The sequence below is a fragment of the Pygocentrus nattereri genome, chromosome 25 (genome assembly GCF_015220715.1).
Source record: "Pygocentrus nattereri isolate fPygNat1 chromosome 25, fPygNat1.pri, whole genome shotgun sequence".
NCBI lineage: Eukaryota > Metazoa > Chordata > Actinopteri > Characiformes > Serrasalmidae > Pygocentrus > Pygocentrus nattereri.
Window position 1 is genome coordinate 5,634,609 of NC_051235.1, and position 21,127 is coordinate 5,655,735.

General features: G+C 40.9%; 1 protein-coding gene across 2 annotated transcripts in view; it reads right to left on the reverse strand.

The window, feature by feature from the left end:
• The window catches only part of xpnpep1 (X-prolyl aminopeptidase (aminopeptidase P) 1, soluble), a 33,537-nt gene extending 16,981 nt beyond the window's left edge, over positions 1-16,556 (reverse strand). The window contains exons 1-9 of one of the 2 annotated variants that reach the window (XM_017719706.2): positions 16,410-16,556; positions 13,751-13,875; positions 10,843-10,906; positions 9,231-9,335; positions 7,034-7,126; positions 6,169-6,312; positions 4,900-4,995; positions 3,370-3,451; positions 847-1,057 (exon numbers count right to left, since the gene is read on the reverse strand). In XM_017719706.2, the coding sequence (XP_017575195.1) occupies positions 847-1,057; positions 3,370-3,451; positions 4,900-4,995; positions 6,169-6,312; positions 7,034-7,126; positions 9,231-9,335; positions 10,843-10,906; positions 13,751-13,867 (912 nt within the window). In that variant the 5' untranslated portion in view covers positions 13,868-13,875; positions 16,410-16,556. Of the gene's footprint in view, positions 1-846; positions 1,058-3,369; positions 3,452-4,899; positions 4,996-6,168; positions 6,313-7,033; positions 7,127-9,230; positions 9,336-10,842; positions 10,907-13,750; positions 13,876-14,599; positions 14,729-16,409 lie in introns of those variants that run through there. The other variant, XM_017719705.2, reaches the window with a different exon arrangement.
• Positions 16,557-21,127: the final 4,571 nt, after the last annotated feature.

Sequence of the window (21,127 nt, forward strand, 5' to 3'; positions counted from 1 at the left end):
CTCGGGTTAAGCTGCTTTACCTTCTCTCTTTCAGACCCACCCTAGGGATCACCTGGGACAAGAAGGTTTACTTTTCTTTCTCGGTTGTCGAGAAGCATGTGGCTCCCAGAAGGACTACTGCAATTCTTTGGTGTAAAAGCAAATGTTTACAGCAGCCCCACTTGCTCTAAACGTAATCCATCAGACAAGACAGACTTGTTTCTGAAGGTCTTTAGTTTGCATTGGAGTTGTGAGGCTAATGTAGCTAAGGTAGCTATGTGCAAACAAGCCTTACTGCCCAAATCTGATCTCTCTGACATGATAGTTCAGACTCGTTTAGGTAAATAATTCTAATTAGTCATTAATGTGATGAACCGGCGTCCTGAACTGACCCTCATGAGCTCCTCCTACTCAGTAGCGTCACATGACTGAATCACTGCATCTTCAGCACAAACTAACGAGCAGAACGAGCTTCGCTGAGAAGATCATTAACTCTGATCAGCTCTCAGCTTCATTATTAGAGCCAGCCGAAGGAGAAGAAGGTGAGATGAGCTGCTTTTCCACCGTTTACAGGCTTTAACGTCTGTTCGCCGCTGCTGCCATGGTAATGCTCAATGATGGCACAGTGGGGGGAAAAAGATTCCGATCTGAGTGTTTACATTAATGTCGCATGGCTTTTCGGATTTGAAAAGATGAGATTTGTGTGTCCATACAGCTCTGAAAACATCAGATTTGAGTCACATTAGGGCAAAAAATGAAACTCTCAACATGAGAGTCTTCTTCAGCTCCATTTTTGTCCCACAAGGTATAAACAATACAGATTTACCCTGAGAGACACAGCAAAAGACATCGTTCTTGTTGACTCACCTTGGGGATGGCCTGGGTGAGGGCGCAGCTGGCCTTGTCGCTGATCCACACTTTCTCTTTGGGGCCGAGTGCAGAAGAGACCGCCTGCAACTCTGTGTAGATGGACTCGTAGGGCAAACACTGCACCTTCAGCTCCGGCTTACTGGCACTGTCCAGCTCCAGGTGCTCCCGCACCACGGGGTCCACAACACGTTTCTCATCCAAAAACAACCTGACACGACAGGAGCAAAGATCATGTTTTAGCCCTTTTTACAACCAAAGACAGATTAAACTACTGTCAAAGTGGTTTCCCTCCAGGCTGCAGCTCTGCAGAGTTTGCCGTTTTCCCTCTTCTGGGACTGAATATAAGGGCAGAGCAGTGGCCCAAAAGGTCAGCAGTCTGATATAACTGGTTTATACAATATACAAAATTGTACTCCACGTAAATAAACAAGAAAATTCCACCACAGCTGGGGCAGTCGTGGGCTGGAGGTTAGGAATCCAGCCTCGTGACCAGAAGGTTGCCGGTTCAATCCCAAGAGCCGACAGCACATGACTGAGGTGTCCTTGAGCAAGACACCTAACCCCCCAACTGCTCCCCAGGCGCTGCGGATTGGGCTGCCCACCGCTCTGGGCAAGTGTGCTCACTGCCCCCTAGTGTGTGTGTGCTCACTAGTGTGTATGTGGTGTTTCACTTCACGGATGGGTTAAATGTGGAGGTGAAATTTCCCCGTTGTGGGGCTAATAAGGGTCAATTAATCTTAATCTTAAGCTCTTCCTCTGTTACACAGTACTGTGCGAAAGTCTGAGACCCTTCTTTTATTTCATTTCCAGTCAAAATGACCATTAAGTGAGAGTTACTTATTCTTCAGCATCAGGAAAAAAGCAGAACAATATATATATAAATATATATCACTGTTCACTGATCAGTACATAATGTGTCCCCACGTTGCCTTCCATTCTTTTCCGGAGACTCACTTTAGGTTTCTCAAAGAAATCTGCAGGAATCCTTTTCCACACCTCCAAAGTTCAGTCGGACAAGCTGGTTTAGCATTTGTAGCTTCTCACGATCCAAGTAATCCCAAACACATTCAGCTCTGAGAATGGCAGCATACTCTTTATTTGTTTTGTAAATTTCCATCCTTTTCGTCTCTGTAAGAGCTTCTTCATCAGCTACACGTCCTTTCAGACCCACAGCGCTGAGTGGTCTTCTCACAGTGGAAGGATGGACAGAAACACCTGTGGATGTTTTCAGATCTGAAGCAGCTTGATGTTCTCCTCTCTCTCAGAGATGAAAGCTTTAAGTGCTGGTTATCTGATCGGGGCAGTTTTTGTGTCTACCAGGTCTTCCAGGTGGTTGTTAGGAGACATTTTCTCTGTAACTAATCATTAATCATTAACAATGTGTTTTTTTTTTTTTACTGTGATTTTTTACTGGTTTATCTTACATCTAGCCTCCTCAGAAATATCTCCTGAATAATGAATAAATTGCACAGTTTTGGTTGGAAACTTAATAAATGAGTGCACAGTGCTGTATTTGTAACTGACTCATTTGTATTCTAGTCATGGCACTGAAAAATTGACTGTATAGTTTAACCTTTTGTTGCCATATGAAGGCTAAAGCGGAGCACTAATAGCAGGGTTTACAGCGTGTTTGTGCTGTATTTCTGAGTGGTGGGATATTACAGCTGGTTTCTCTCACTCTGGCTGGTGATGTCATGTTGTATTTTTAACCCTTTGTTTATAATATATAGGCTAAAAGCAGAGATGTAATAGAACAGCAGCGAGTCGGGTTTGGGTGATTCTGGAGCTGGATCTCTGGCTGATTGACAGTCACAGGTGTATGACATCACACTGGATGGTGAGGTCAGAGTCTGACAAGTGACCGGATGTGTGAATCATGTCACTGTTTTAACCCCTTGTTGGGATATGAAGGCCAAAAAACAGAGCAATAATATCAGAATTTTGGGTGATTTCCAAGCCAAATTACTCACTGATGCTGACACAGCAGCTACATGACTGCAGGCTAGCTAGTTAGTGCTGGGACTGCGGAATGGTCTGATATGTGGATGATGTCTGTAGCTTACTCCGTTCTGAAGTTATGAAGGATAGAACTGACCTACATATTTGCCTGCAAATTGAGGGTTTTGGGTTTCAACGGTTAAAAGGACGCAGTAGTCAACATATTGTTTATGTTAAGGGTGTTTTTTAAAGGGTCTTAAATGGAGTCAATGTTTCAGAAAATGTATTTTGTAGAATAAAAATCAGTGCCTGCTTAAAAATTTACACAGTAAATGTTGATTTAAATGGAATGTGAAATCATGTTGATATTCATTATTATTATGACTGTAATATCTTTAAAAACATCTTTTAAATAATCTCATATTATATACATTATATGTTCACGTTATTAATGGTCTTTGTTGATTGTGCAATTACTGAAATACTGGAAAAAGCCCAAGTCTTCATGATATGAACATGTGATATGAACATGTATTAAATGAAACCATAGTCAAAATTCAAGTAGTCATGCAGTGATGTTACCGTATGCTGTTGACTCCAATGATGGCGTACGCAAAGAACACGGGGTTATACTCAATATCTGAGCCACGCAGGTTAAAAAGCCCTAAAAAGAAGAGACTGTTGTCATTTAAAGGCAAAGTTCTACCATAAATCTAAATGTTCACAATTTTAACCCCTACTTGTGGTTTCTGGCAATACATGATACACTTATCTACAAACACGAACAAGATTACAGACAAAACTAGAACTAGAACTTGACAATTATTCCAGGTGGTTGCTAAGGTGCTGCTGGGTTGTTGCTACACTGTTGCTACACTGTTGCTAGGCCATTACTTTGATATCCCAGGTGGTTGCTAAGGTTTTGATAGGCTGTTTCTATGGCATCTGAGCTGGTTGCCAGTGTGTTGCTAGGCCACTGCTATACTATCCCTGTTGGTTATTAAGGCGGTGCTAGGTCACTGCTATAGTATCAATGTGACCAATACTACTGTTTTTGGCTAATTCTGACCATTTTTAGATAGAAAGGCAGAAGATAGAGCTAGAAACCACGAAAGCAAGTCTATATGATATGAATTAAAATCATTTTACCAAAATGTCTGGATAATTCAAACATTAAGATGTAAACAGTCATTCAGAGTGGTTTGGTGTGAGATGGTTCATTGTAGAGAAACCTACTGACTCTGATGTCTTTACAGTGGTGGTGATGGGAACCAGGAGTCACAATATCTACAGCACAGATATAGGCATTATATTTACTGTCCAAACCACCAGTGAACCTACCTCTGCCTTTTGCCTTTATATGTAATATGGATTATGATAAAATAGTAAATCTGAATCACATTTTCTTTGTCCTGCATGTACTTCACCATAAGCAGATTTTAAAAAAATGTTTTAGGCTAAAACCTTCTCAAAACCATGATAAAATCACATCTCAAGCATTAGGCAGCATTTTCACAACCATATCATGTAATAGCTTTCTATAAGCTTTTAGAGGTGGACGTCTGGTTCCCATCACCACCACTGGGAGCAATTCTGACTCTCTAAGCTATTCTAGAACGAAGCATTTCACACGAACCGCTCTGAATGACCCTGTTTACATCTCAACCATTCAATTTTGCAGAGATCTTGGAAAAATCTGTGGAATTCTTCTTTAGCAGATGGATGTATTTTAAGGTCTAGCACCTATGATGATAAATGGTGAAGGTATAAGATTTCCATTAGCTTCGTAGAATCAGTGAAAAACTATAAAAACACATATCAGTACAAATTCACTGTTAAGCTACTGCTTTATATCCATGCCACTACAGATGACTAATGAGTCGCTCAGGAAAACCCTTTCTGAGGATTCACCCCGAGGCCTCGCACACCTACCTTAATTTGGCCCACTAGAAGTCAACAACAATGTCAGCCCAATTAACAGCATCAACCCAACACACAAGCCAATTTGCCATAAGAGCCTTTCAATTCCAGCTAATTGGCAGGACAAGAGGGGCCTAAGAGGTGGGTCGTGATCTGACCACTCCACACAAAATGAAGCTTTCTGATACGCACACGCGATCTCGTCCAGCGCCGTCACCACGAACCAGGAGATCTTCCTCTCTGCCATCTTCCCCCTCAGCTGCCTGATCTTATCCTGCCAGCTCAGACCTGCTCAGGAGACGGGAGACATTTAGTACATACACTACCATTGAAACATTTGGAAGCAATGCAGATAATGCAGTCATTTTATAGTGCAAAAGCCAGTCTACTGCATGCTTTGCTAAGTTTACACATCCTCTAATTCATAGTATTCGATTCCGTCATTAAGAAAGAGCCGTGGCCATTTGTATAATCCCTCTTGCTACAGGTGGATGAAGACCAAGCAACATAGACCAACATGACAAAAAAAAAAAAAAAAAGGCAAAAAGGCGTGCTATACAGACAAAAGTATTGGGAGCTTTTATGACATCCCATTCTAAATCCATAGGCATTATTATGGAGTTGGTGCCCCTTTTATAACAGTTTCCACTCTTCTGGGAAGCTTGCTACAAGATTTTGAGTGTCTGGGGGAATTTTTGCCCATTCGTCTAGAAGAACATTTGTGAGGTCAGACAATGATGTTGGACGAGAATGCCTGGCTCGCAGTCTCTGCTCTAATTCATCCCAAAGATAAGGGTCCTAGAACAAGCCCTGAAACATAACCCCATAACATTATCCCTCCTCTACCAAACTTTACAGTTGGCACAATGCAGTCAGGTAACGTTCTCCTGTAGTGTGTATATATAATATACACACACTACAATTTTAAAGCACAATTACTGTTTATTTGCTAAATATATATACACACACACACACACACACACACACACATATATATATATATATATATATATATATATATATTAAGATATTAAGTGATACTTTATTAATCCCACAAACGGGGAAATTCCACCTCAATTGGGGGTTAGGGTAAGGACACCTCAGTCATGTACTGTCAGCCCAGGGGACTGAACCGGCAACCTTCCGGTCACAGGGCCAGTTCCCTAACCTACAGCCCACGACTGCCCCCATGAGAGAATAAACTCTGCCATGAGAGAATAAACATGCATCTCCAAATTAGTAACTTTACAGGAGAAAGAAAAAAACATACTTTTAATGTAAGTCAATGGAACCCCCCCCACCCCCCCCCCCCCCATAAAACTTGGCCATTTGTTTTGGTCCACTCTTCATGAAATTCACATACAAAGGGCAAGAGGTATTTTCAAATTATTTCAAAAACTGACAAAAAACAAAAATGTGTGTGTGTGTGTGTGTGTGTGTGTGCGTGTGTGCGTGCATTACCTGTGTATTTAAGTCCCAGAGCACTGAGCTGAGTACTTGGCCGGACAGGTCGGTCCTCCCAGACGGCGTCAATGAGATTATCCTGAACTGCCACCAGAGAGTGTCCAGCACCGCTCAGAGCTTTAGCCATGGCCTTCCACTGGTCTGAAATGATATCAATTACAGCAAATAAAATGTAATACTAGTCAAAAATTAAACATGCCTCAATGAGCCGGGCAGGTATGAAAAACATGATAGTAGAACCAATTTTAAGGAGTTAAAAAAATTCAACAACTAATAATATTGACCAATGTAATTTTATACAGCGTTGTTGATTTTACTTTCTTTAGTTTTAGTTACTTACTTTATATTTTTAGTTACATCTCACATATTTTAGATTACAGAGCGAGAATGTTTTTGTCTGTAAGTAAATGCACAAGCAGCTAAATAATAGAAAGCCTGTTGTCCTGAAATGATCCTTGGCAGATGTACCAATCGCTGCAGGGGACATACACAGTATAAAAGGCTGTTTGCCAGAATTGTGATCAGACTGGGCTACTGTTGCTGGTAGACAGGACGCTCTCAAATGAAGACCTCGTCACTGCATCACCTCCCTGGCTCTCGTCCTTCTCCACGGAAAAAGATTTACAACAATGGTCAAAAATGAAATGATCCCCTAACTGGCTTAAATAATATGGAAATAAAAGAATCCACTAATGAACAACCCTAATATAACCTTAAAATGTAACCTTTAAAAAGGTAAATATCACTCAATTCACACAAAGTTCCCTTGGAGACACAGACAAGCATGAAGCTGTCTAGATCTCCACACTGTAATGAATATGTTTTTGAGAGTTACTGATTGAGCAGTGGTAGCAACACTGACCAGCAGCAATGATCCAGGGGTCGACCCCCACTTTGGAGTTTTCTGGCAGAACGCTGATGAGCCAGTCCTCCTGCGATGGGGTCTCCTTCAGGCCTGGAAGACGACACAAGAGTTTTGTCACTCGTATTTATATCACACCAAAATAATGTACTTAAGCCCATCTCAGGATTTTTCTGCAATAATTTGGTGACATTCAATTTGCCTTATATGCCCCTTAACCCAAATGCCGTCGGTTAGTCGCTTGCATTCCAAGTTTGCTTCCTTAGTCAAAAGGTTGGTTGCAGAGTTATAAATGGTAGCATCATGCACATTTGTCCTTATTTATATATAACAGAATGTAGTACAGTGTCAGAAACATATTACTGTCTAGTACTTGAAGCTATGCTACGTATATCTGGTGGATACGCAACGTAATTGCAAGTGGATGAATCTGATGATTGCAAGCACATTGAAAGAGAATTCAAAGAGAACTCAGACACAACATGGTAAAGTACATGTCTTCTTAAGGCGTGAGAGAAGGATCTACTGCTGTCATCATATCTTCATCAGTATAATGTTAATTTTGAGCCTGTGATTGTGACGTTAGTACATGATGCTATATGGCGTGGTGCAAAAAATTCCCATGAAATCCGACCCGACATCTCTGACTGTCTGGCAGAACCATTCCGTCTGGTTCACTCTGGCACTAAAATAGAGTAATAATTGCTGTGGAATCATTTTGTTCAGTTCAACACCTATGGCAAGTTGTCCAAATATTGCGCTACTTTGATCTATTTGTTAAAAATCTGCTTACCGTTCCAAAGTCGGAAGGTCAATGTGTATGAAATTTAGCATCTTCTTTTGAGACACCACATCTATTAGAAATCAAGGCTATGCTACAAAGTTTGGCCATTATTTGTGTTATACTGGCTCCGTCATAGCTTAGAGTGCTTGGAACCCAATGATTGCCACTTGCACTGTAATTTGAAGAGGGTGATTTAGCTCTCATAGCGGTTAGGACAGTTCACAAAAATCTGTGAGTACATGAATTTCAGACTAAAACTAAATGATAATTTGCTAAACTTTTTAGCCCGTTGTGTGAAATCTACTAAAATCTACAAAAATCCAGATATGTGAAAATGAAACCAACTAGGCATGTATGAGGTACGCAGATTGAACATTAACTGAAAAATTTTATACATTATCCTCCAGCGCAAAACTAAAGTAAAATATGTTTTGGCTGACTGACCACATCTGGGGTATGTGGGGGGCATTCATAGCTTTAGTATACAATGCATTCAACTGGTTAAATTAGTCTACTAAATTAAACAGCTTATGGACAAACCATAATCGCCATAAGTTAAACATTAATGACTAGGAGAAAACATACAAGGTCTAACTGCACACTCACTTATTAACAGAGCCAACATGGAATTGTATCCCAGGGCTCACGGGGTTGGCAGGCTAGCTCAATATGACCTTTATAGTCATATAATAAAAATTTTAATGCCACAGCAATTTATGTATGTGATAAAAAGTGATTAATGGTGCATCCTGTAGTGAACAATTTCCTTTCCTTTGACATGTTTGTGAGTGAAACATGATAGGATGGTCTGACAGGGATCTAGCTGAGTGTTTTTGCCTGATGATAGGTGGGGGTAGTGGGAGTAGACCTGTCACAATCAGGACATTTCAGCTGATGATTCATTGCCTTTACAACTATTAAAGTAAAGGTCCAAAGTTGCCAAGTTGGCTGATTACCTATCCTGCTTCCTTGCTGTCAAAATATACTTGCTTCTAGCTTTAGCTCAAATACACAAACACTACTCACTGCTGCCCTCTAAAGGTGTTACAGCATCATTTAGAATTCAGCACATTTCTGGTCTCACTAAATGCACGTTCTGCTTTCTTTTGTCTACATGCATTTGCCTCAACCCAACTGCTGAATATGTACCTAATTCTGTTTATTAGAACAAGAAAATAGCTGCAGTCAGCTCAAGTAATTGCAACCAGGCCTACATGGTAGGGTGCTGATGTTACTGGTTAATACTATTTTTCCCACTCACTGGCACACGGTGATGTAATCAAACTCAGAAGACATTTTAAAGGGGGTCAAATGTCATCATATTTGGATGGAAGTTAAAAATTTTAATAAAATTTTTTAATTAAATTTTTTAACTAAATTTTTTGCCCATCAACTATCACTGTAATGTCATACCCATTTTCATCAGAGTCCAGTTGTTGTCCATCTGCTGGCTGGCCTGCAGGAAGTATCGTCCGTCCGTCCACATGGCGGCATGCTGCTCTGTCACTATAGCAGTGCCTGAAACCAAGTAACAAGCATGTAGATACATGAATAACAAACAGCCACCCACGCAAAAACACACACTGTGTGATTTCTGTATTTTAAAGGCACCACACCATCGAAAAACAAACTTTTTTACAATTTTTTAAAGAAAATTGTAGAGTGTTTGGACCCCGATTATTGCCACTTGCAATGTAATTTATAGACGCCCACGTTTGTCTGTATTTTTTTAGAAATACGAGTTTGATGTAGTACGCAAACATGTTTTGTACATGTCAGCCCAGATTGCTTTTGTATGGTGTGCCTCGTTTGCCAATCAGAGAACAACTCATTTACATATTTCAGTTTTAGAGCTACAGCAACAAAAGAGCCTGTTCAACTCTAAGACATGAAGCCATGAATCTTAGCAAAAAAAAAAGCCTCTATAAAATACCAAAAAAGGGTTCTTTGGCTTGTAACAACAGCAGAATTTTTTGGTGCTATACAGAACCCTTTTTAAAAAGGTTCTATATAAAACCATCTACAATACATTCTCAATTCATCTGAAGAACCTTTCACAATGCAAAGAACCCTTTAATCATGCAAAGGATTCTTGGAGTGTTCATGATTCTATATAGAACCATTTTCCTTGCTAAAGAAACATTGAAAAACCATCTTTTTTTAAGAGTATGAACTCTTAGCAAAATACGTCCTATATAGTTCCAAAAAGGAGTTCCTTTTGTGGTACTATATAGAACAATTTTTCAAAAAGGGCTCTATATAGAAACACCTACAGCAAATTCTCCAACAAGAAAAATCCTTTCATGTTGTGAAGAACCTTTAACTCATGCTAAGGGGTCTTTGAGTGTTAATGGTTCTATGTGGAACCTTTCTCTATACTAAAGAATCCTTGAAGAACCATCTTTTTAAGACAGTGTACGCTCTAAGCAAAAAGGGTTCTATAAAGTACCAAACAGGGTTTTAGCTTGTAATAATAGTGAACCCTTTTTGTGGTCCTACATAGAATCCTTTTCAAAAAGGGTTCTCTATAGATCCATCTACCACACATCTTCCATCAGTCTGAAGAACCCTATCAAGGTGCAATGTTGGTTGCATTTGTGTTGATTCCAATCACCACCACTGTAAAGAGTCTCTACAGTCAACTGCTTCACCTCTCACCACTCTGAATGACCTCCTTTACGTCTCAATAAGATGATGCAAAAATATTTAGAAATCGGTGGAACAGACCTTTACATTTTACTCTTTAAAGTGTAAAGGTATGAATTCATAAACAAGGGCATATGAACTGTGATAATATTAGCAACATTGCCTTGCAACTGAGTCTCAAATTTGGTCATTGGTCTTGTGCGAGTTAGTGTTATTTTATTGAGTAGTCACCTGGCGTCAGTGCCACAGTGAGTTATTCAAGTGCCCTCAAAGTGGCAAAACACGGCTCTGTTTTGCTAAAACAACTAAAACCTAACATGGTAATAATGAATATTAGTATAAAAAGAACAAATAAACAATAAAACACGCACAACCTTACCTGCTGAGCCATTGAATCCACAGACGAACTCGCGTCTGCAGTCACAGGGAGCGATATATTCACTCTGTACAGGAGGGTAAAGAAAATTGTGCTGAGAAAAGTTCAGAATTTTATGCTCATGTTGCTTTTGTGGTTTCTGATGCTATTCTATGATATTCTGTTTTTCTATAAACTTGAACAAAAAGTAGAGGGCTAAAAGTAACCCAAGTGGCTGCTAAAGCATTGCTAAGTTGTTGCTATGGTATTCCAGGTGGTTGCTAAAGTGACGCTAGGCCATTACTATAATATCCCTTCTGGTATCCAAGGCGATAAATACTCTGCTATACTATGGAATCTCAGGTGGTTGCTAAGGTGATAGTTACTATATTATACTATGATATTCCAGGTGGTTGCTAGGGTGATAGTTACTATATTATACTATGATATTCCAGGTGATTGCTAGGGTAACTATACTATATTATACTTTGATATCCCAGGTGGTTGCTAGGGTGATAAATACTATATTATACTATGATGTCCCAGGTGGTTGCTAGGATAACTATATTATATTATACTGTGGTATCCCAGGTGTTTGCTAAGGTGATTAATACTATATTATACTATGATATCCCAAGTGGTTGCTAGGGTGATAAATACTACATTATACTATGATGTCCCAGGTGGTTGCTAGGATAACTATACTATATTATACTATGACATTCCAGGTGGTTGCTAGGGTGATTAATACTATATTATACCATGATGCGGGTGGTTTCTTATGGTGATATAAGGCAAAATAATTTGGATTTAACACCCTGTGTGTACCTCTGTATTTAAAAAAAACATTTTAAGCCAAAATGATCTCTCAAAATGATCATAAATAATGTCCCAGGCATTGTATTCATGACCACTTCATGTAATAACATTTTGTGAGGGAGCTTTTAGAGGTAGACGTCTGGTTCCTATCACCACCACTGTGAACAGTTCTGACTCTATATGCTTCTCTAAAACAAAGCATTTCACACCAAACTATTGGAATGACTTGTTTACATCTTAATTTATCTAAGCATAATTTACAATTCTAATTCCCAATTTCAATTAGAATTTACACCATTTACACAAGCAGAGTATTTTTGTAATCCTGTCCATGTTTATAAACAACAGTATGTCATACACTCTAGGACACTAGGAAGTGAACAAATCTGTTTGCATTTTGGTTAAAGGAATACATTTAATGCATACGTGCTTCCTGCAGTTAATAATAAGAGCAATACTGCTGATCTACAATGCGGTCCCCTATTCCAGTAGAAATTAGTAAGACGTTGGAGGCTTTGACAGACGGCTTCTAAGCAATCAGGCTTAATTACTGATAATCTAATGCAAGGCAGTGGGGGTTACCCTCTCCAGCACGTCTCAGAGGTCAGGCAGTCTAATAATCAGAGATGATTTCACAATCACAGCCCGAAATATAAAATAAAATACAATGGGTCTAAAGTTAAAGTGCTGAGGGCAGCAGCAGAGCAGTTTGGTGTGAAGTGCTCTGTTCTAGAGAAGCTTAGAGAGTCAGAGTTGTTCACAGTGGTGGTCATAGGAACCAGACGTCCACCTCTAAAAGCTTACAGAAAGATTGTACAGGTGGATGTCTGGTTCCTATCACCACCACTGTGAAAAATTCTGACTCTCTAAGCTTCTCTAGAATGGAGCATTTCAAATGTTATTTTATCATAGTTTTGAGAAGGGTTTAGCCTAAAAATTCATTTTCATGGTGAAGCAAATGTAGGACGTTTACGTCCCGAAGAAAACACACCGTTTCAGATTTACTATTTTATCATAATCCATATTACATATAAAGGCAAAAGGCAAAGGTAGGTTCACTGGTGGTTTGGACAGTAAATATAATGCCTATATCTGTGCTGTAGATATTGTGACTCCTGGTTCCCATCACCACCACTGTAAAGACATCAGAGTCAGTAGGTTTCTCTACAATGAACCATCTCACACCAAACCACTATGAATGACTTTGTTTACATCTTAATGTTTGAATTATGCAGACATTTTGGTAAAATGTCTTTTAATTTGAATTCATTTCATATAGACTTGCTTTCATGGTTCTGCCTGTCTATCTAACAATGCTCAGAATTATAGCGCTTAGCCAAAAACAGTAGTATTGGTCACGTTGATACTATAGCAGTGACCTAACAGCGCCTTAATAACCAACAGAGATAGTATAGCAATGGCCTAGCAACACACTGGCAACCACTTTGGGTGTCATAGAAACAGCTGAGCAACACCTTAGCAACCACCTGGAATACTTTGTCAAGCCCCTTTTAGTTTTGTCTGTTAACTTGTTTATAAGTAACAGAATATCATACAATATAATACTATATCATACTATGATATCCCAGATGGTTGCTAGAGTGATAATTACAATATTATACTATGATATCCCAATTGGTTGCTAGCGTGATAAGTACTATAATATACTATGATATCCCAGGTGGCTGCTAGGGTGATGGGATATGTCTGAAGAGTCTTTAATAGCTCCCTCAATCTGGAATGGTTACAAATATGTTGCGTAGTTCTTAGGACACAATGCTTAGTTACAAGTGAAGGTTTTAGCCTAAAGCTTATTTTTTTAAAAAATATGTTTACTGTAGACATTGTGACCCCTGGTTCCCATCACCACCACTGTGAAGAAATCTGATTTGATATGTTTCTCTTGCATTAAACCACTCCAAATGACTTTGTTTACATCTTAAAATATGTCTTACATCTTTAAATATGTCAAAGATTAACTAACAAACAATGTCGGCAAGGTCTATTTTGATTTCGGGTTGACTTTAGGTCTTACAGGTATCTGTCTAAGCACCGTTTCCAATCACAGACTATCGTGGACTGCAGGTTTTCTGGCTAGGGTCAGTGTTTTTACCTGGTGTGCGTCTCCTGAAGGGATGATGTAGGCCTGGATGGGCTCCGTGATGTACTTGCTGCTTTTCATCACTTGCCTCAGCTGCCTCAGCAGCTCCACCGTGATCTTTGGGGACATGGCAGCGTCTGCACACACATCCACAGTCACTTAAAGGTGCAGTATGTAAGATTTAGTGACATCCGACTGAATTCCCTCCCTAGCAGTAGAACCTATGGTAGTCGTCAGGTTTTCTACCATCACTTGCCCTGATTTTATTTTGCTTCGTTTCCATTTCTTTGCTGATGAGGATTCGCCAACCGCCAGATTTGTTACGTCAGCTAACGGATGCCTGAATGACATTACGTTGAGTGATGGGGGAGAAGGGAGGCCATAATACCCACCCAGAGAGATTGAGGCCAATTGTGCTCTCTTGGACCCCTGGCTACGAACAGCTGTAGCATCACCAGGGATCGAATTCGCTATCTCCTGATGATACGGCCAACGCTTAGGCGGCTGAGCCACTCAGGAGCCCGGGTATCTCTACTTTAACTCAAGTACGTGATTTGTGTACTTCGTCCACCACTGGTTAGAAGGACCTGCTCCCTATGTAGATATAAAAGGCTCATTCTAAGCTAACGAAGACAGCAATGTGCAGTTACAGATGAACATGTACTAATGAAAACATGGTTTTGTTTACTATATTCCATTTCTGCTGGTAGATCCCTGTAAAATTTCACACATTGCACCTTTAAAAGTTGCCAACACTGAAGGAAAGATACAGAAAGATATAAGCATAAACCCATCGTTCCAATACTGAACCATTACAGCATAAGAGTCTACTGATGACCAAACCTGAGCTGAAAATATTACCTGAGCTCATGCTTTTTCCTTATTTCCTCAGAAGTTCACGAAGTGTGGTAGCGCAAAGTCAGACCGCGGTCGGCTCTCTAACCTGCAAGTCTCATAAAACTGCTACCTATGACCGCAGTCCAGTTAAACATTGACTTACTGCTGCACTTCAGACGATAACGCCAATTTATAAAGATGCTGACTTGACTTCATGATAGATAATTGCATAACCGCTCAGATCGCAGATTATTTTGGATTGGGTCAGGGTTTCGGGCGAGGAGAGGTTCTGGTGAACGTGGCTGAACTCTAAACCTGGCTTTTCTGACGTGTTACGATGTCAAGCGTGTAACAGAGGAACCCTTTTGTATAGAACCATCTACAGCACATTCTCCATCAATCTTGAACCCTTTAATCATGCAACGGGTTCTTTGAGTGTTCATGGCTCTACATAGAACCATTGTCTTCACTAAAGAACCACTGAACCACCATCTTTTTCAGAGTGTACATCAATCTGAATCATGCACAGAACCCTTTACTCAGGCAAGAGGTTTTTGATTGTCCATGGTTCTATATAGAACCATTTTCCTTACTAAAGAACCCTTTAAGAAGCATCCTTTTTAAGTGAGTACATCAACCTGAAGAGCCTGCAATCTTCTAAAGGACCCTTTGATCCATTTCCCTTACCAAAGAACCCTTGAAGCACCATCTTTTTAAGAATCTGTATCAATGTGAAGTACCTTTAATCATGTAAAGAACCCTTTATTCTGGCAAGGGGTCCTTTGATTGTCCATGGTTATATACAGAACCTTAACTATAGCATAATAACATAATAAAAATCACCACTGTAGTAAAAAAAGCCTAATTAATTCGTAAAAGCTGCACCAATAAAGTAACATCAAATAAAATTCACGTCATCAGAAAATCTGAAAATTCGAATGTGCTTTAAAGAACTAACGCAGGACCCTCAGTTCAGTCTTCTCTTTCTTATGGGGGTCCCGTTATTGTGAAAACTTTATCTCTACAGAGCCTGTGAATGAATTTAGAGCGCCGCGCCGTCCAATCACGTCAAGGGAAACACAGCCGCGATCGCTGATTGGCTGGATCCTCCAATGACGCGTCACCACGGCAAAACAAACAAGCTGTCAAATTAGTCCGCCTGTTGTTTACAAGGCACCGCGTAATTACCGCGTGTTATTAATGATATTTGTAGCTTTGCATGAAATTCAACATAAAGCCCGTCATACTGGCGTATAAGAGCAGTATTTAATGAATCCTGTGGGTGGGAAGAGGAGGAGGAGGGACACGTTCCCTTCACTGTTTCAGCCGAAACCGAGCGGCTTCAAAGTACTTTTCATTTTAAAACTCCCCCGTTTTACTGAAGCTGAACCCCTGCGAGCTCAACTACAGGCCCCAAAATGGCTGTTAATGAATAAGAAAAGTAGTTTTAGTCGCTTTCCCGCCGCGCTCGGCGGTGCCGTTAGCTAGCCACCTCATGAGGCTGAAGTTGGCTTCCTATTCGCCGCGTCTTGGCTTCAATTTTCCACGTTCCACCTTAAACGGTGCAGCAGGTACTCGGGCTGGGGCGCCAGCATGGTACTGCCGCACCGTTTAAGGTGGAACGGGGAAAACATCGAACAAGAAGCTAACTTCGTAGCCTCCTCGCTAACGGGCAGATTCAAAACACAGCACGCGCAGCTGCAGCTACAGCACGCGACATCACAGCGCCGTTCACGCGCCAGCAGCGGGGGGAAACGACAGACCGCGCGCGGCTCCGTTTTTTTCCGACCGGAGTTTACGGGCCTGCGAAGCCAAAGTGGGTGACCAGACGTACCTCTGGAGACCGCGGCTCTCGGAGCGGAAACCTGCCGTTCTGAACTCTCCCGTTCCGTGTTGTTAATTCAGAAAACAGGAGGCTGCCATTACGCTGCTGACGTGGGCTCGTCACGTGACGGGGCTCGCGCTTCCAGTCAGGTCGCTGCGCTGGAGACTCGCCTTCTTTTATTCAATGAGCCGCTGTGCTGAGAGACTGTGAGGATGTAATGCTGAGAGACTGTGAGGATGTAATGCTGAGAGACTGTGAGGCTGTAATGCTGAGAGACTGTGAGACTGTAATGCTGAGAGACTGTGAGGATGTAATGCTGAGAGACTGTGAGGATGTAATGCTGAGAGACTGTGAGACTGTAATGCTGAGAGACTGTGAGACTGTAATGCTGAGAGACTGTGAGGATGTAATGCTGAGAGACTGTGAGGCTGTAATGCTGAGAGACTGTGAGACTGTAATGCTGAGAGACTGTGAGGATGTAATGCTGAGAGACTGTGAGGATGTAATGCTGAGGGACTGTGAGGATGTAATGCTGAGAGACTGTGAGACTGTAATGCTGAGAGACTGTGAGGATGTAATGCTGAGAGACTGTGAGGCTGTAATGCTGAGAGACTGTGAGACTGTAATGCTGAGAGACTGTGAGGATGTAATGCTGAGAGACTGTGAGGCTGTAATGCTGAGAGACTGTGAGGCTGTAATGCTGAGAGACTGTGATGATGTAATGCTGAGAGACTGTGAGGATGTAATGCTGAGAGACTGTGAGGCTGTAATGCTGAGAGACTGTGAGACTGTAATGCTGAGAGACTGTGAGGATGTAATGCTGAGAGACTGTGAGGATGTAATGCTGAGGGACTGTGAGGATGTAATGCTGAGAGACTGTGAGACTGTAATGCTGAGAGACTGTGAGGATGTAATGCTGAGAGACTGTGAGGCTGTAATGCTGAGAGACTGTGAGACTGTAATGCTGAGAGACTGTGAGGATGTAATGCTGAGAGACTGTGAGGCTGTAATGCTGAGAGACTGTGAGGCTGTAATGCTGAGAGACTGTGAGGATGTAATGCTGAGAGACTGTGAGACTGTAATGCTGAGAGACTGTGAGGATGTAATGCTGAGAGACTGTGAGACTGTAATGCTGAGAGACTGTGAGACTGTAATGCTGAGAGACTGTGAGGATGTAATGCTGAGAGACTGTGAGGATGTAATGCTGAGAGACTGTGAGACTGTAATGCTGAGAGACTGTGAGACTGTAATGCTGAGAGACTGTGAGGATGTAATGCTGAGAGACTGTGAGGCTGTAATGCTGAGAGACTGTGAGGATGTAATGCTGAGAGACTGTGAGGATGTAATGCTGAGGGACTGTGAGGATGTAATGCTGAGAGACTGTGAGACTGTAATGCTGAGAGACTGTGAGGATGTAATGCTGAGAGACTGTGAGGCTGTAATGCTGAGAGACTGTGAGACTGTAATGCTGAGAGACTGTGAGGATGTAATGCTGAGAGACTGTGAGGATGTAATGCTGAGAGACTGTGAGGCTGTAATGCTGAGAGACTGTGAGGATGTAATGCTGAGAGACTGTGAGGATGTAATGCTGAGAGACTGTGAGACTGTAATGCTGAGAGACTGTGAGGATGTAATGCTGAGAGACTGTGAGGATGTAATGCTGAGAGACTGTGAGGATGTAATGCTGAGAGACTGTGAGACTGTAATGCTGAGAGACTGTGAGGCTGTAATGCTTAGAGACTGTGAGGCTGTAATGCTGAGAGACTGTAATGCTGAGAGACTGTGAGGCTGTAATGCTGAGAGACTGTGAGACTGTAATGCTGTGAAGCTGTGAGACTGTAATGCTGAGAGACTGTGAGGCTGTAATGCTGAGAGACTGTGAGGATGTAATGCTGAGAGACTGTGAGGCTGTAATGCTGAGAGACTGTGAGGATGTAATGCTGAGAGACTGTGAGGATGTAATGCTGAGAGACTGTGAGGCTGTAATGCTGAGAGACTGTGAGGATGTAATGCTGAGAGACTGTGAGACTGTAATGCTGAGAGAAGGTGAGGATGTAATGCTGAGAGACTGTGAGGCTGTAATGCTGAGAGACTGTGAGGATGTAATGCTGAGAGACTGTGAGGCTGTAATGCTGAGAGACTGTGAGGATGTAATGCTGAGAGACTGTGAGACTGTAATGCTGAGAGACTGTGAGGATGTAATACTGAGAGACTGTGAGACTGTAATGCTGAGAGACTGTGAGGATGTAATGCTGAGAGACTGTGAGGCTGTAATGCTGAGAGACTGTGAGGCTGTAATGCTGAGAGACTGTGAGACTGTAATGCTGAGAGACTGTGAGGATGTAATGCTGAGAGACTGTGAGGATGTAATGCTGAGGGACTGTGAGGATGTAATGCTGAGAGACTGTGAGACTGTAATGCTGAGAGACTGTGAGGATGTAATGCTGAGAGACTGTGAGGCTGTAATGCTGAGAGACTGTGAGACTGTAATGCTGAGAGACTGTGAGGATGTAATGCTGAGAGACTGTGAGGATGTAATGCTGAGAGACTGTGAGGCTGTAATGCTGAGAGACTGTGAGGATGTAATGCTGAGAGACTGTGAGGATGTAATGCTGAGAGACTGTGAGACTGTAATGCTGAGAGACTGTGAGGATGTAATGCTGAGAGACTGTGAGGATGTAATGCTGAGAGACTGTGAGGATGTAATGCTGAGAGACTGTGAGACTGTAATGCTGAGAGACTGTGAGGCTGTAATGCTTAGAGACTGTGAGGCTGTAATGCTGAGAGACTGTAATGCTGAGAGACTGTGAGGCTGTAATGCTGAGAGACTGTGAGACTGTAATGCTGTGAAGCTGTGAGACTGTAATGCTGAGAGACTGTGAGGCTGTAATGCTGAGAGACTGTGAGACTGTAATGCTGAGAGACTGTGAGGCTGTAATGCTGAGAGACTGTGAGACTGTAATGCTGAGAGACTGTGAGGATGTAATGCTGAGAGACTGTGAGGCTGTAATGCTGAGAGACTGTGAGGATGTAATGCTGAGAGACTGTGAGGCTGTAATGCTGAGAGACTGTGAGACTGTAATGCTGTGAAGCTGTGAGACTGTAATGCTGAGAGACTGTGAGGCTGTAATGCTGAGAGACTGTGAGACTGTAATGCTGAGAAACTGTGAGGATGTAATGCTGAGAGACTGTGAGGCTGTAATGCTGTGAGGCTGTAATGCTGTGAGACTGTGAGGCTGTAATGCTGTGAGGTTGTAATGCTGTGAGGCTGTAATGCTGTGAGACTGTAATGCTGTGAGGCTGTAATGCTGTGAGGCTGTAATGCTGTGAGACTGTGAGGCTGTAATGCTGTGAGGCTGTAATGCTGTGAGGCTGTGAGGCTGTGATGGTGGGGAGGAAGGGCGATTTCAGCCCGAAGGACCCTGTGTGAGCTGCATGGAGGCCCTATTTAAGGCCATAGTCTTAAATAGTAATGACTTATAATAATGTAAAAGTTTCTCATAATTTTGACTTAGTGTCTCATATTGATGACTTTCTGTCTCATATAAAATAATGTGAAAATGTTCTCATTGTTATGAGATACTGCATCATAATTATGGGATATTGAGTCATGGTTATGACAAGGTAAGGCATAATGATGAGATGTTAAGTGGTAATTAAGAGAGACTTTTCATTTTTATGATGCAATGGAATAATGTTTACACCAGAAGTTAATATGATGAGATGCTAAGTCATAATTATGAGAAAGTAAGTTAAACCTATCAGCTGTTAAGTCATAATTATGAGATATTAAGTCATAATTATATTAATAATTATGATGTAGTTAGTCATTATTACGTAATGCTAAGTCATAATTATGAGAAGGTAAGTCATAGTCATGAGAAGGTAAGTTAAACTTATGAGATGCTAAGTCATAATTATATTAAGTCAGTGTTGAGTTGCTAAGTCATAAGTGTGAGATTAAGTCACAACTATGATATTGTCATAATTATAATGTATTAAATCATTATTACATGATGTTAAGTCATAATTATGAGATACTAAATCATGAATGAGATACAAAGTCATAATTATAAAACCCTAAATCATAATGATGAGAAATCATACTTATGTGGAAGTGATCATTATGAGATGCTATGTCATAATTATGGGATTCTACGTCATAATTATGAGACACTAAGTCTTAATTATGAAAAGGTAAGTCAGAATGATGAGATGCTCATGCATAATTATGAAATTTCTCATTATTATGATACTAATAAAAATGTTTATAAAATAAGTTATGATGAGATGCTACATTGTAATTATGAGGACGTAAGTTCAACTTATGAGACACTCTGTCATAATTTTGACACAGTAAGTCATTATTATGAGATGCTTAGTTATAATCATGAGATCCTAAATCATAAATATGAGATGCCAAGTCATAAATATGACATATTCAAGTCATTATTACAAGATATTATTAGTATCTCATAATTATGACATATTGTGTAATGATTATGGGATAAAATCTCATTATTATGAGATAGTGAGTCATAATTATCAGATACGGAGTCAAATATGGGATACTAAGTCATGTTTATGAGATATTAAGTCAGAATTATTTGATAGAATCTCATTATTATGGGAGAGTGAGTCAAGAGATGCGATGTCATAATTATGTGATACTAAGTCATAATTATAAGACAATAAGTCACAATTATGACATAGTAAGTCATCATTGT